This window comes from Rhinolophus ferrumequinum, chromosome 26 (genome assembly GCF_004115265.2).
Source record: "Rhinolophus ferrumequinum isolate MPI-CBG mRhiFer1 chromosome 26, mRhiFer1_v1.p, whole genome shotgun sequence".
NCBI classification, from domain to species: Eukaryota; Metazoa; Chordata; class Mammalia; order Chiroptera; family Rhinolophidae; genus Rhinolophus; species Rhinolophus ferrumequinum.
Genome location: NC_046309.1, coordinates 9,627,400 through 9,643,202, shown reverse-complemented (window position 1 = coordinate 9,643,202; position 15,803 = coordinate 9,627,400). Strand labels below are relative to the sequence as shown.

General features: G+C 41.9%; 1 protein-coding gene across 1 annotated transcript in view; it reads left to right on the top strand.

Annotated features, from left to right (window-relative positions):
* TBXAS1 (thromboxane A synthase 1) overlaps positions 1 to 15,803 on the top strand; it is a 132,877-nt gene that overhangs the window by 30,987 nt on the left and 86,087 nt on the right. The window contains exon 3 of the mRNA XM_033098624.1: positions 1,805 to 1,857. Within this exon, the coding sequence (XP_032954515.1) occupies positions 1,805 to 1,857 (53 nt within the window). The remainder of the gene's footprint in view (positions 1 to 1,804; positions 1,858 to 15,803) is intronic.

The following is a 15,803-nucleotide window of genomic DNA, read 5'->3' as shown; positions in this document are numbered from 1 at the left end:
ATGAGTTGACAGAAATTAAAGGTCCGGAGGGAAGCTGGTTCAGGGAGATGCATTTGATTTGTGAGAGTGACGTGCAAAGTGCAAATGTCCAGCAGGCATTTGTAGATACAGCCCAGGACTCTATCTTCTCAGGCTATTTTTCCCTCTCACATTGGGTTTTCTCAGAAGTCAGATGATTTATTCTGCTAACTCATGGGGTGCTGTCACCAGACCCAACATCAGGAGCCACCAGATCCAGCATGTTTAGAGCCACTAAGCCAAACAAAGGCAGGAAGGACTAAATTGGGGCCAATCCCGATAATGTCCCATGAAGATCTCTCTAGGATTTCCCCCACCCCTGCCCCGGAAAGGCTGGCCCTTGGTACCAGATAGAAAATCGTTAGCTATTTCTGTCCTTTCTTCTCCACCTCCTCAGTTGCTTCTCTATTCCTTTCTGTCCCTTTCTCTGTCCAGCCCCCCTTTTCACTCTTTATTGCTGTTGTTTCTTTCTTCCTAGCATTTCAGAAACACTTTCTTCTCTCAGCTCTGTCTCTGGGGTGGCGAGTTCACAACTTTAAACCCACCGTTATCTCATCCAGGCTTCCTGTGAAACCCTTGAAGCAAGTGCGAAGAAATTTCTAAGTGTCAAAATAGAACAACAAACCAGAGAGAAAATTAAAGTAAATAAATTTCACGTATTTCTGGGGAGAAACGATCAGTTGCATTCCATTGAGTAATTCATTTTTGATATATTAACATTTTGAGGAAAACAGTCTAACTGTCGATGTGAGGAGAACACTGCGCTTCTCCTGCCTCTGGATGGTTTCCACATATGCTCCTTTTCAGTTCGTCATCCTTGTATGTACAAACCCTGCCAAGTTCTTTCCAGAACATAGTCATTTCAGTGACTATTTTTATAGTCATATAAGTTTGCCTTGATAGATGGCAAGCTGAGGCTGTGAAAGTAGATTTAATGAGAATGGGATACATGTCCATCAAGGACATCCATCTCTTCTGCTCCCCCAGCTCTATACTCATCCACCCCTTCTATACCTGCCTGGATACTCCATTCCCACAACACAAGACTAGCACTTTCCACTCCCACACCTCCATCCCAACCAGGGTGCATTTTCATGTACACTTCAGTCTCACAATACAATGGATCCAGCAATTTCCACTCCTTTCCCCCTACAATCCCTCCATGTATCTGCACACAGACTCCATCCCCACAACACAGGGAGTCTAGCATTTTCTGCCCCTCTGCTCCATGTATATCTTCAGGCACACTACTTTCTCATTACAAATTGTGCCTAGTGTTTTATCCTATATAAAGTTGCTCTAAGGTTCTTAGGTTCTGAATATGTTGATTTTAGTTAAAATTTAACTTGGATCATGATAATTTGGAATTTGTGATAATTTGGATAGACTTAGCAGACGTTTACACATATAGTGGCTGTGAAAAGAGGCTTTGCCAAAAATAATAATAATATAAATCAAATTGCAGAGGGGAATGTTAACATAGTTGAGAAAGCAAACCGTTTTCAAACATTTTAGCAGCAATTATACACACACAGTTGGAGTACAGATAATCTCTCCTGTCCATTAAAGCAGAGCTGACTGAGACTTTTCCATAGCAATCTATATTTTTTAAAGCTGTTCGTTTATTCTAATACTCCAAAGTACTTGAAAGCAATATCGCTTCAATTCTTTTTTTTTATTGTTTATGTAATTGTGTTCTCACTGTTCCAGACTTTCTTCTGAATAAGTTTGAATACTTGAAATTTTGCTTAATTGTATTCTTACTGTAGTGCTGTATTTTCTGCAGGGTTTTTGGGAAAGCCAAATGGAACTCAGAAAACTATACGGACCTCTGTGTGGGTAAGAGAGAAACTCTGTTCTTCTACCATATATTTTTAATTGTGTGTGTTGAATTGATGTGGAAGTAATGGCAAGATGGGAATGTTGCATGTGTTTCTATCTTCTGAGGATTCACAAAGAGCGTGCCTGGAAAGACAGATGAGGCCACCTAGAAAGGACTGCAGGGGACACCGTGCTAGCCTAAAATAGCACCATGTCCCAGCCCCTAAGACCCTGACCAGCTGGGTTAGGCCATGGGTTTCCTCACTATCTCTCACCACAAAGGGTACACACGGGTGTGCTGCATGGGACACGGTGGCCCTCCAAGCCTTGGTCTAATTTGCCTTGATGACCCATGACAGGTCTTTCCCCAGGAACTTACCTAAACCCTACTTGGACCTATTCTGTCCAACTCTATGGGCAAAATATACAGTCAGCTCTATGACAATATCATCAACCCAGTACACTTTTCAAAGCGAAACGGGGTGCTATTAATAATTATCCCAGGACAAAAGTGGAAACTAAGACTGTCCTGGATATACTGGGATATACGGTCACCCTAGTTCTCAGCCATGTCATGTAATATAGATTTTCCCTTTATGTTTCCCTTTTATGCTTCAGAGTACGCTCTCTGCCCACCTTTTTAAAACAAATAAAATTCCAGAATCTGGTGAAGAAACCCAAGTCCAGACGATTCACCCTACTCAAGATTTCACAGACTTGCATCATATTGACTCTCAACATGTCCTAATCATTTCAGTCTGTTTTCACATGGCTTCTCCTCAGCCACTGAGTGATTTTTTAGTAGCTCTTTTCCAGACCTCTAGGTCAGTGAACATATTTTTAGGTGCAGTCAAGTTCTGTTGTGTTCCTAAAGTACAGCCCGATGGGGGCCAGTGACTTCAATCATAGCATTGTTTTTCCAGTGATGATTGTTGAAAGGGACTGACTTGTACCCTTTGTGGAAATAGCCCTACCCAGGAGACCCACAGTTTTGGCCAAATTCTTCTAACCTCTCTTTAAGTTTGCTATGTGACCCTACAAAAATAATCAATTAAGATGTCATACTAGATGCTCTCCATATTATTGCTGTATAACAAACTACTCTAAAATGCAGTGACTTAAACAACAAATTATTATGTGTCTGAGGGTTGGCTGCGATTGACTGATCTAAGCCACCCTTGGCTGGGAAGCTCAGCTGGGCTTCCTGGTGCATCTGGAGGTCAGCTGGGGAGGTGGCTCATTTACGCTGGCCTCAGATGGGGTGGCTCTACTCCATGTATCTCTCATCCTCCTGGGAACCGCAGGTAGGTTGGGGCAGGCTGTTCTCATGATGAAGGCAAACAGCACAAGAACATTTCAAGTTTCTGCTGCATCATGTCTGCTAACATCCAATTGACCAAACCAAGTTATATGGCTAAACCCAAAGTCAGGACAGGAAGTCACGCGGCCAAACCCGACACTGATGGAGCAGGGGGGTATATTCTTCTGCTAGAAGGGCAGGGAGACGGTGCATATCTTTCAATAGTAAGCAACACTACCTCACTCTCTAAGATCCCTTTTAGCTCTGTCTTCACTTTCTTCCCCTCCCCTCCCCTTCGCTTCCTTTCTTCCTTTTTTCCTTCCTTCCTTCCTTCCCTTTTTCTTTCTTTCTCTCTCTTTTCTTCCCCTTCCTTCCCTTCCTTCCTTCCTTCCTTCCTTCCTTCCTTCCTTCCTTCCTTCCTTCCTTCCTTCCTTCCTCCCTCCCTCCTCTCTCTCTTTTTAGTGCATAGCTTCTTACTTTAAGCATATCAGGTATGCAATAAAAACTCAAGGAATTGAACTTTACCTTTCTCTTTCTCTTGTGTTGTTCTATTGTTTTGTAAAAGTTCTCATTCCAGCTTTCTCTTTCCAATAGTCTCATTCTGCAGTTCACTTGACACTGACCTTGGAGACTGTCCCGTACATTTCTGAGACATAACACTCAGAATGATGGTAGCTTCCCCAGAATTAGAAAAAGGCCTCCTTAAGTTTGAATTCTAGGAATCACTTCTCTTGAATATTTCTCGTACAGATTTTCAGAGTAGAGCCCTTGGATATTTTAAAGTAAAATCTTAAAATTTCAGATGAGGAGTTTAAAGGGCATTGTATTAACTGGTGGGGCCATGGAGCGCGTGTGTGTGTGTGTGTGTGTGTGTGTGTGTGTGTGTGTGTGACAGAGACAGAGACAGACAGAGAGGGAGAGACAATTGGTTTCCTTGACAACAGGATGTCCAATCAACTTTTTCTCCAACTTTAACTAAGTTAACACAATTTATCCTTTTCATTTCAAGAAAACTTAAATCAAAGAGAATGATTTTAAATGAGGTTGTAGAGATAGAAAATGCAGTATTCGCTCCACTTTTTGTTCCCACAAAAAGGAAAGGAAAAAGGAAGAAAGATGATGACATAATTTCTTCATACAAAGCTATCAATTTTTTCTGCTCCAGAAAAAAAGATGAGCTACAAAATGCTGACTTTTTCAATGTGTCCACTCCTTGGATTTCGTGTGGATATGGTGGTGGGGAGCTCAATGTACTGTTGGAGCTCTGTAATCATGATGACACTCAGTATGTTCACCTTTTAAAATGAAAGGGCTGAACTAGCCTATATTTAAGGTCCTTTCCAGACTTAAAAATTATTCTGTTACTGTTTAAATTTAAGCAACATGGTGTCACTGACTGGGAATGTCAAGAATTCCCATTCAACGAAAGACCCTTCCCTTAGGAAATAATTTGGTTTAAATTATATTAATTTTTAGACTACTTTTTAGAAAGTATTATCAATCCCAGAGTGTTTCTCTTAAAAACTGAAATAGATTGATTTACCATTTGACAAGTAAAACCCCACACTGTTACTTCCATACAGAGGTACATTGTGTCTTAAATGACAGGACAGAACAGTGTGTTAGGAGAAATATGGACCTGAAAGCCAAATATGGTGATTAGCTATGCTTATTATCAGTTGCCATCATAGCAACTCAGTCTGAGTTTGGGTCCCCAGACTGGAAATTGGCTCCTTGCCCATTTTCCCTCCCAGTCACTGCTATGGGGGAAGATATTGCTGGAGAAGCCTGCGGCGATGAAGGGGTGACAACATTAGTGTTTATTATCACCACCATCACCACCACTACCACCACCACCATCAATGACAAAATGTCTTTACCAAATGTCTAATTCTGTAGCCTACTTTGCCAGGCTGTGTGCAGATAAAACTACACACATCGTCCCTGTCATTTTTGAACTTGAATGTAAAGTGGGTGGACTGGTATGCACACCTATACAGTTTTTATTTGTAATACTTGATTAGAACTCTTTTTGAATTGCTCAGTAGTACCCTCGGCAACATACTGTGTTTCCCAGAAAATAAGACCTAGCCAGACCATCAGCTCTAGTGCATCTTTTGGAGCAAAAATTAATATAAGACCCGGTATTATATTATATTATATTATATTATATTATATTATATTATATTATATTATATTATGTTATATTATATTATATCATATCATATCATATCATATCATATTAATTATATCAGGTCCTATATTATATTAAAATAAGAACGAGTCTTATATTAATTTTTGCTCCAAAAGACGCATTAGAGCTGATGGTCCGGCCGGGTCTTATTTTCGGGGAAACGCAGTAATACGAAGAAAGGAAGGCTTCATCACTTCAGGTCACCTTCAGTCAGTTAATGACTACTGGTTACGTCCTTCAGTCTGAGAATGAGCCCTAAGCTGGATTTACATTCCTTCCCAAGCCCTGAAAGAACAGTATCAACATAATCATCACACAGTTGTGATTGAATATAAACAGGATCAAGATGATGTCCCCTCCATTTGTAACTGACTTGGTAATCCAGGGGATGACAAGCCTTAATTATGCCATTACTATTCATTAATTATAAATACTTACACAGCACCCTAAGTTCAGCTCATTTGTGCCTCGAAAGGCTTCTATCCAGAGCCTTTCGTCTCTCTCATCTGTCTTTTTAAGTGATAGCTCTGCAGTTACTCTTTTATTTAGCATCATCTCCATTTCTTCTTGCTCTCACATGACTTTAGTCTTCATTTCTAGTATAAACTCATCTCCCTTTGGTTGAATTTGACTTTCATGCTTCCTGATGTCCATCACATATGCCCCTCCATTTGATTAATGGTACTTGATTCCTGTATCCCTTCATCAAGCCAGATTTGTTGACTGATCTCATATACTCTCGCCAGAACATTAAGCTATAAGTAGGTAAATATGCACATTGTACATAATTCATAAAGTACCAAGGAGTATACAGAAGGAAGGAAAACTGACTCCCACCGTGGACCTTTAACTATTCCTTCTCAGAACAACCTCTGTTCTCAATTTCTTAATTCTCAAATGGATCATATCTGATAGATGCTGTTCTTTACCTTGCTTTGTTCATTTATGATAATTGGAAAATTGTCCCATATCAAGACATTCATTCTTGTCAAATGCTATTCTGTTTTTTAAGTATTCCACTGTATGGATGTATCCTAATTTTTAAAACACGTTCTCAACTCATGAACACCTTTCACTTTTATAAACAATACTGTAGTGAATATTATGGTATATACATTATTGCTGTCATGTGCAACTATATAGGATAAATTCGTAGAAATGAAATTATTAGTTCAAGGATTACCTACATTTTTATTTTGATAACTATTACTAAATTGCTCTCTTTAGGGGTTATATCAATTTGTACTTCCATAAATACGTGTATGAGAACATCTGGTTCTCTTACATAATTGCCATTAAATGTGTGGTCACAATTTTAAATCTTTACCATTTGATGGTAGTTTTAATTTGCATTTCTCTAATTATGAGCGAGTTTGAGCATCTTTTTATGTGTTTAAAATCCATTGTTTTCTGTTTTCTGAAGAATTCTTTGTTACTTTTCCATTGGGCTATTGATCTTTCCCTACTTGAGTTGTAGTTCTTTATATATTAAAGAAAATTGCCTTTATATTTAATATATGTTGCAAATATTTTCTCCTTTTTATCCTTTGACTTTGTTTTTGTACTTTTTCCAGTCAGGAAACATGTTTTTGTGTTGTTCAATTTAATTAATTTTAATGGTGTCTACATTTTGTATCTTACTCAGAAGGGCTTTCTCCACTAAGGATTTATTTTTTAACTTCCAGTTTTGTGACATTTTTTATTTCATCTAAAAATTTTAGATATTTGATATAATTAGGAATTTATTTGAGGGTAAAGGTGGGAGTAGAGATCCACTCTTATTTTTTCCAGGTGGTGGAATTCAATCTGGGAATTCATCATTTTCCAATTGATATGAAATATCACTTTTATCATTTATTAGTTCCTATATGTGTTTCTGACACCTCTACTCCGTTCCTCTGCCAAACGACATGCCAGTACCTCAGTGAATACCCTGTCTGAATATCATGCATGTAGCATCTTGTACCCAGCAGCAGTAGACTGTTCTAAGAATATCTCTGCAAGTATCAGAATCTGAAGCAATCTACCTCCCAGGGAACCTGGGGAACCTGCGCTGAAAAAATCAATTTAGCAAACAAAAAAGCCCTCAGTATAAAGGACCTGGCACTTAGATGCAAGGCTCATGCCCACAGGAGGTAGACAGGTCCCACATGCCTCCAACTTGGGAGGGTTTTAGCACCGGTTTTTATTTAATTAGCTAGCATGCATCAACAAATAGCAACTTGTCACCATAAAGGAGGTATTTGAGCACTTTGGGATACATATGGAAAAGCATGTGGCATCAGCAATGAAAACAATAAGGACGTTTCAACATTTCAACATTGTTTGAAGCGCAGATTCCACTGTGCCAGCCGTTAGGTAAGTGTGTGCTCTCAAAGTGACTGAAGTGTGAAAACTTCTGTAAGCAGCCTTCCCCAGCATCATTCTTATGTACTATTTAGATGAGGCTAAAGAGCAGCATAGAGATGGTCCACCTGGATGCAGTCAGCCCACTTGGGCTACGTCATCCACGTGTGGGAGATTTGCTGGCCTACTTCCATAGATCAAAAACTCCAGGAATTAAAGGGCCCTGAAAGACTCAGCCTGTTGTATCCCTATGTTATGGGATTGTTCTTTGACTTAGAAGACACAAGATACCTGGACTTGAAAAGGTGGCAGAGGATGGGGTGGAACGAAAACTATTACTGATCTGTGCAAGAAAACTCAAGGATTCAGACTCACACTGGACAGCTGATATGGGGAGATTGTTCTCATTTCTAAACTGGACGGAGCGCGACAGAATCACAGATGTCTAAGAATGGCAGGATTCTTAGGTGGAATTAAAGCCACAGTGGCAGAAGAGCCTCACACACACTGATGCACGGCAACAGAACTTGAAGTTTCTGTTGCTGGTTTGGAGTGCGTGCCTCAGAATGAGGCTCGTTTACTAAGTATTTGGCCTAAAAATGCAACTCAGTTTGAAGAGGAATTGATGAAAATGAAAACATACTATGATCATGAAGAGAACACAGTATCCTTGAAACTATGGAATTCTGCACAGAAATCCTAAATTATCCTAACATTTCTACGAGGCCAGATTGGGGACAACATTTGGGTCTGCCAACTTGGTAAAAGTTGAGTCTTTCATCAACGTGTTGAAAGCAAAGCTTAGAATCACCAGTTTCAAGTAATGTGAGTCTGGAACCAAAATTAATACGAAACTTGATGCTCTGTATGCCCTAATTATTGAGAGTCATTCAGTGAGTTAAATATTAATATTTTCACTGGCCAAAATAGATCCATCACTAACACATGGCCTATAAAGGCACATTTTAAAATGACTTTATTAAACTGTTATTGCATTTTAGGGGCACATTATTTTATCAAAGTGAATACCCTGACATAGCAGGCTGATTTTTTTAGGTGGCCTTTATTAAGAATAGAAAGAATGTTGTCAGCAGGAAGATACCTGACAATTATCACCATTTCAAATGCATAGCCCAATAGCTAGAATTATCAAAGGAACAACTGTCCTCAAATAGGCAAATTCAACCAAAAAGGGACAAAAGAATTCTAGTAGAGTCCTGCTTTTTTTGAATGAACCTTTAATACACTCTTCACCTTACCTGCTCTCACCAAGGTCTCTTACTGTACCACACGGTGGATTACCACAAAGCTTCCGTTCTTCCTCATGGTTTAAAACCACCTTTCTTCCTAGTCTTCATGCAAAGACCCTTCTGAAGTTTACCCATTTTTCTAGACTTCTGACCTCTTCTCCTCCGTCTCACACCACTTCAACCCTACCCCGCCATCCTCATTCTATGACAACCTATCAGTGGTGGTTGCTGCATATTTTAATAACGACCACTGTCCAAGTTTTTGTGATCCACACTCCTAAAGATCAAGAGCCTGTATTAATTCCTCTTGTTTGGGTAGAACAACATCAAATAGAGACTGCCAACTTACCCTAGGAAACTGGGCTTCAAATTCCAGCTCTAACTCTCTATCTGCCACTTGTTAGCTCAATGGATTTAGGCCAATCACTTCCCAACCTCAGAGCCTCAGTTTTCTCAGATGTAAAATGTGGGGATTTGGACCAGATCGGTGACTTTGACACTTTAATTATACTCCTCTGTAAATAATATATTTTATCTTGTGATCCAATACACATACACACACCCCTGAAATAAGTTTTACAAAACAGTATCTTGTTTACTATATAAGATCCACTGTGATCTATTCTAGTCTATTATCTCATTTAAAAAAAAAAAGAAAAGAAAAAAACAAATACAAGCTGGTTACAACCCATTAAATTAGTTTCATAACCACTAGCGAGTCAAGATGAGCAATTTGAAAAGCAAAGGACCAGATGACATCTGAAGTCCTTTCCAGTTCCATACAGCTACAAACTAATGACTCAACCTCAATAGTCTACCCTCAAAAAATTTTAGAAGCCTCACTTTGTCCCATTGTGGTTTAATATTCTGAGAAACCTCTGACAAAAATCTGAAAAAGCCCACTATGACGTCTAATCTAAACTGAAACACTGTTCCCCCAGAGACGGGGTCTCCGTACCTGACTATGGACCCAGTCTAGCACTTGTTGGCCAACAGCACCGTCCATCTTCTTTAAAACCACAAGTTCAAGCATTATTAAAATGATTTCCCTGCCTTAACCCAGAAACTTTCAAGCTAAAAAGCTTACCAAAATATATTAGTTGACAATCAGAAACATCTGTAAGATTTTTGCATTGAGTGTAAAGGTTTAAGTAATTCGTGTGGAGATCCTATCTCAGCTAGATGTAGACCAGTGGATTGCTTATTTCCAGGGGATGGGACAGCAGGAGGAAAAGGCCTAGAAACTGGAAGTAGTCCCATTCATTGGGGTGGGCTAGGGATGGATGCTGACAGAGTAGGTTCCAGCTGATGAGCAAAGCACAGCATTTAAAGGGCAAGACATTGATAACTCCCTATTCTAGTAAACACTGGCCATCATGGACAGTCCAGGAGAAAGCTGCCCACAGAGGTGTTGGCTGGACAGGAGTCAGCCGTTGAGAAGAGCAGGAATCAAGAAGACCTGCCAGAGGACATCAGGGCCCAACTATGGGATGTTCTGGGCCCTGAGGAGAGAGTCTGGCAGGAGCATAAGAAGAGCCTTGGGGACAAATCACGTGCAGACACCCAGTCCTAAGACTGAGCATGATGTGAAGCCCAGGCCTCAGAAAGCAGACCCAACAGAAACCAGACCCAATCCCTGTTATCAACTGGGGACAAAGGGTCCATCCTGGCTGGAACAGACCGAGGTTGAGGACGCTAGGGGTTGTTCCACTTCTGGGGACAGGCTGGGAGGTGAGCACCCGGCTGGGAAGAGTGGAGGGTCTCGGAGGCTAGGAAGTCAGCCACAGGTTTTCCGTTCTGCATTCCTGGATGTGGGTTTCCAAAATCTACCAGTAAATCAGCCTCAGGGTGGAAGGGAGCACATTCTCCATCAGTGATGATCAAATATGGCACGAGGAACTTTTTTATCCCCCAAATGACAGCTCTGCACAGATGTGTTCCCAAACAATAGAACGTCTCAAATTAAAATTTCATAAAAGCTCTATTTCTAGCTAATATTTTCGAATAATGAATTCCATATTTAATTGAATTGTACCTGCAACAAATCCAAGTTGTTCAACCCAAATGCAAAAGAGAGTTATGTAACAGAGCCATGAATCACCGTGGCATTTGCCAAGGCATTCTCCCATCTGGAAGGAGGTCCAGATAGCACATGGCATTACACATATATCTTCTGTCAAGAACTCTTACACAGAGAATTTAAGAAACTGTGCACATTTACCCAATGTTGAGGGCTCTTAACCCTAATTCATGGAGATCACGTGTAAGATTCCTATTCTATCCAAAATAGAATGACAATCCATCTTTGATTTCATAATTTTTAAAAAACCACTACTCAGTGTAAAGAAGCAACTGATGCTTAGTTCCCATAGAGTTTAAAGTTCCTCTTTGACCACTATTCTGTGAACAGAGAGACTTTTTCCAAACACATTCTTGGAACCCTCGATGATTGCAAAAACCGAATACAGTTTTAAATCTTGTTACTCCCAGAGGGCAAACGGCAAAGGTATCTACAAGTTGAACCCAAATTAACCCTAGGTACATGTGCAAATTAAAACAAGTCATGGACCATCACACACATTATTTGAAAGGCTACTAACTTTGGAATAACGAATGTTTATCTTTAAAATGACCGTGTTCTTTCTTCCTCAGGACCCTTAAATCTTTTCGAGTTTGGGTTGTTTCCTGCATGTTCCAGTCATTTCTGGTTAGTCTTATGTGTAACATTTCTATGGCTGTGCACACCAATTAATTCCCTAGTAAGACGCTGCCAGGTGTTGTGTTGCCTACATGCCTGGGGCAGATCACAGAAACGTAACTGTTACGATTAAGTTCCTTGATTACTCTTCACATCTCAAGACCACGCTCCTAACAACTTCTCTCCCGTCTTGCCCCCAAACGGCAGGAATTCTGCAGCCTACTCTATGACGTTTCCTACTCCGGGGAAGGCTCTGAGTTTATTGGCCTCCTTACAAAGGCCGGGCTCTCTGACATGGTCTCCAGGTTCCCCATATTAACCACTACGAGGACACTGTGGACACATCATGCTATTTTTCCCTCGGCTGAAAGAGGAATTTACTGACCTTTGCCCTGAGCATGTGTCTGGTGGATGGCCTGTCACCACATGCTAGGTAGACATGGTGTTATGCGTTGCAACACCCACTAGCACTGCTGGCTACTACTCAGGCTACAGTAGTATGGGAGTTGGGTTCCAGGTATGGATCAAGACCACTGCCTTCCATAACAGGGCCCCCCGGGGAAGGAAATCCAGGTCCCCCCAGGTTATCCCCCTCTCTACCTTCTCTATCGTGAATGCAGTGCCTGGTTGGTGCGTATTAACCACCAGAGAGGCAATTGTTGAATGGACCTTCCCCTTCCCTTTGAAAGTTATGTACAACTCTTAACGTTCTTTCTCCGGCTCATTGCCAGACTGTAAGGTTGTGCCTCATGATTGACATGGCCACTGGATCGTTCCAGAAGGCTCCAGCCTCAAGACTCGTAACTGCTTTCCCAAAGTCTTAGACTTCTCTGCTAGAGTTTGGTCTCCCAGACCCTCCCCTGGGAAAGAAGCCTCAGCTCCTTGACCTCCTTGCCTAGAAGCCCACCACCGTGCTTTATCAAACCCTGCACAGACACTTAGCATCTTGAGTTCCACCCTCCTTCAGCCATACTTGTTAATGAGGATTGTTTTTCAGGGCCCAAGAACCCAACTGACACCGACAAAGATTTCATCTGAGTCGGTGGAATGGGTCTTCATGCTTCCACAACGTGACCGGAAGGATGAACTCTATGACCCATGGCGGTAGGGCTGACGGGTTCCCTGCTTCCTGGGCAAATCCCGTGTTGAGGATGGCAGGAAAGACATTTGGCTGGAGGACAGTTTCTTTTCTGAAATTATGGTAAAATACACACAACAAATACAAAATGCACACCATAAATTTACCATCCTAACCGTTGTTAAGTGTGCAGCCCAGTGGCATTAAGTACATTCAGTTGCTGTGCAACCATCATCCTCCTCCAGCTCCAGAAATCTTTTCATCTTGAAAAACTGAAACTCAGTAGCCATTAAACAATAATTCCTCGTTCCGTCTTGCCCCTGGCCCCTGGCAACCACCATTCTACTTCCTGTCTCTGTGAATCTGACTGCTCTAGGTGCCTCGCATAAGTGGAATCACACAGTATGTGTCCTTGTGTGACTGGCTTATGGCACTTTAGCACAATGTCCTCAGGATTCATGCATGTTGGAGCATGTGTCAGAATGTCCTTCCTTTTTAAGGCTGAATAATAAATAGTCTGTTGTCCATATATGCCACATTTTGCTTATCGAGTCATCTCTGAATGGACACTTGGGCTGTTTCTACCTTGTGGCTATGGTGAATAATGCTGCTATAAACACGGGTGTACACCACTCTCCGAGCCCTCACTTTCCATTCTTTTGGGTACATATCCAGAAGTGGAATTGCTGGATCATATGGCAGTTACTGTTTTATTGGTTTTGAGGAACTGCTCTCTCATTTTCTGTAGTGACTGCACCCTTTTACATTTGGAGAACACTTCATAGCAATGCCTTATTGCTCCCTCTAACCATGATTGAGTGGCCTTTACGTCTTGCCTTCAAACCTTGACAGTGACCTCCAGAAGAAATTTAAATTTCTTGTGCTCTGGAACCCAAATACCCCATGCGAACCACACATTTCTGATTGGACTGCACGGCCCCGGGAATCTTGCCCCCACTTCCTGTTGACTGTAAGCCAAGGAGTACATTCTTTACCAGACTAGCCCTGTTATCAACAAACGCTTGCAATGCCCCATAAATTCAGTTTGTTTTAATAATTCCCAGTAGCCCCCTTCCAGAGCCCCTTCTTCCCTTATCTCCTCTCTGCCAAACCCTTTAGAATTTATGTGTTTGCTTTTCAAGTCTGCTTTCAGCCCTCTCTGAGTTTCCTCTTTCCCACCAGGTCACTGTGGTCTTTTTGTCTCATATAAATTTAGTCTTCTGGGTCTGGGACTTGTTGACTTCCGCTTTCTTGTTCACTAGGCCTATACTTCTCTTTTTCCTCTCACTGGCACCAGCTCTTTAATTTCAGGGCATCCTACCTCAAGTAATTTGTCAAGATCGCATTACCTTCAATTCGTACGGAAACATAAATGGTTTTAAGAGGAGAATGATAGTTTAGTCAGAGGGCTGTGTGGGTTCTCCTTATTAATCCGAAGACTTCTCCATTCTATGGCTCCTGACGGTTGCTCCTCACACACTTCTAATACTCCTGCTTTAGGACATGCACCCCAATAATAGGATGCGTCATTATTTATTGTCTCGTTTCCCGCTAGAATGCAAACTCTTCAAGGACAGGAACTCTGTCTCTGCTTTGATATTCCTGGTGCCCAGAACAGTGTCTGACACATAAAGGGCCTCAGGGAATATTTGTGGAATGACAAAAAGAATCGTTCAAGACAAATTTATCCCCAAGGAAATCTCAAACATGAAGGTCTTGTTTTGCTGATTTTTGATAACTAGTATTATTTCCCTGGGACATAAGCAAAGGAATTGGGGGGAGGTCGATCATCCTAAAATAATGGCTTTGGGTCGAGGGGTCTGAGACGTTTCCCCATCGGTGACCTGTGCTCCGTAGTTTCAGTAGTTAGTGCATCAAAGTACAAAGATAGTTTACTACCATGTCAGGCCATGTTGGGATCCATGGGATAAGGGAAGGTTTTGCTCTGATGACCTGCTAGGTGGGCCGCGTGAGCTGGTCACTCAGGTCATACGAGGTCAGACAATTACGTTCGTGAACTTTCCACCATGTAAGCATATGGGTGCTTACTGGGCTACTATCTCACATCTCATTTCCAAGCGGTCGCCCTCTCCCCCAGTCTAATTCTTGGGGGTGGGTCTAGGATGCCAGCAAGGGCCCTGAATTGAGAGCCAGATCTGAGTTCTGGTCTTAGCGCAGTGGTTCCCAGCCCTGGGACTAGAACTAGTGACTTCACCATCATCCTCACATTTAAAAAACTCGAGCTCCTGCCCATCTCACAGGTCTGATGTAGAATCAAAGGAACTCAGCGCTCTGTCAGCATAGCCCGCCCAAGGAGCAGGGGTTTGAATCCTGATTCCTCTGCTCCCAGCTGGCATCCTGAGAGAGTGCCTACTTCAGGAGCCCGACCCTGGCCAGCTGTGGGGCGACCTTCACCAGTCCCACACTTGTGTCCTCAGAAAAGCTGGGGAAGGGTTCCTCTGGCCTTTCACACCCCCTCCTGGCTAAGTGGCAGATCTGGTGATGGCATGTGTTCTGGTGGCGCCCACCCAGTCACCTCACCTCTTTGGACTTCCATTTCCCTAGCTGTGAAATGCGGGGGTTGAGCTAGAATCAGTGTCTTGAAGCTTCCTTCTCTCTCTAAAATACCATGATCTGTGCTTTTATGTTTTGTTTTGTTTTTCTCTGCTTCTTGTTTCTTCCCCAAATGGGTCTAAAATTCTTTCGCCATCAATTGTCCTTTCTCCCAAGTGACCCCTCTTGGCTTTCTAAAACCTAGCCCAGGATAACACATTTCTCTCGTGGCATGAGGTCCCTCCCTTGGCTGCACTGTCTTTTTCAGACTGATTCTAGCTTTTGTCAAGCCACTCAGTTCAGATTCTGAGTCCACATATCATCTGGGGAGAGGAGATTTTGCCATAAACTGTCACATAAATATATGTCCTGCATGTATTCTATGCAATAGGACACCCCCCCCCCCCACACACACACACACATATACACACCGTTCCCTCCAATTCCCAAGAATCTACATGCCTGGGCATAACTGTGTGGGCACAAACATTCAGGGACAGCCAAATGACTATTTTAGTGTGTTTTTGTCCCCGCGGTGCCATCTA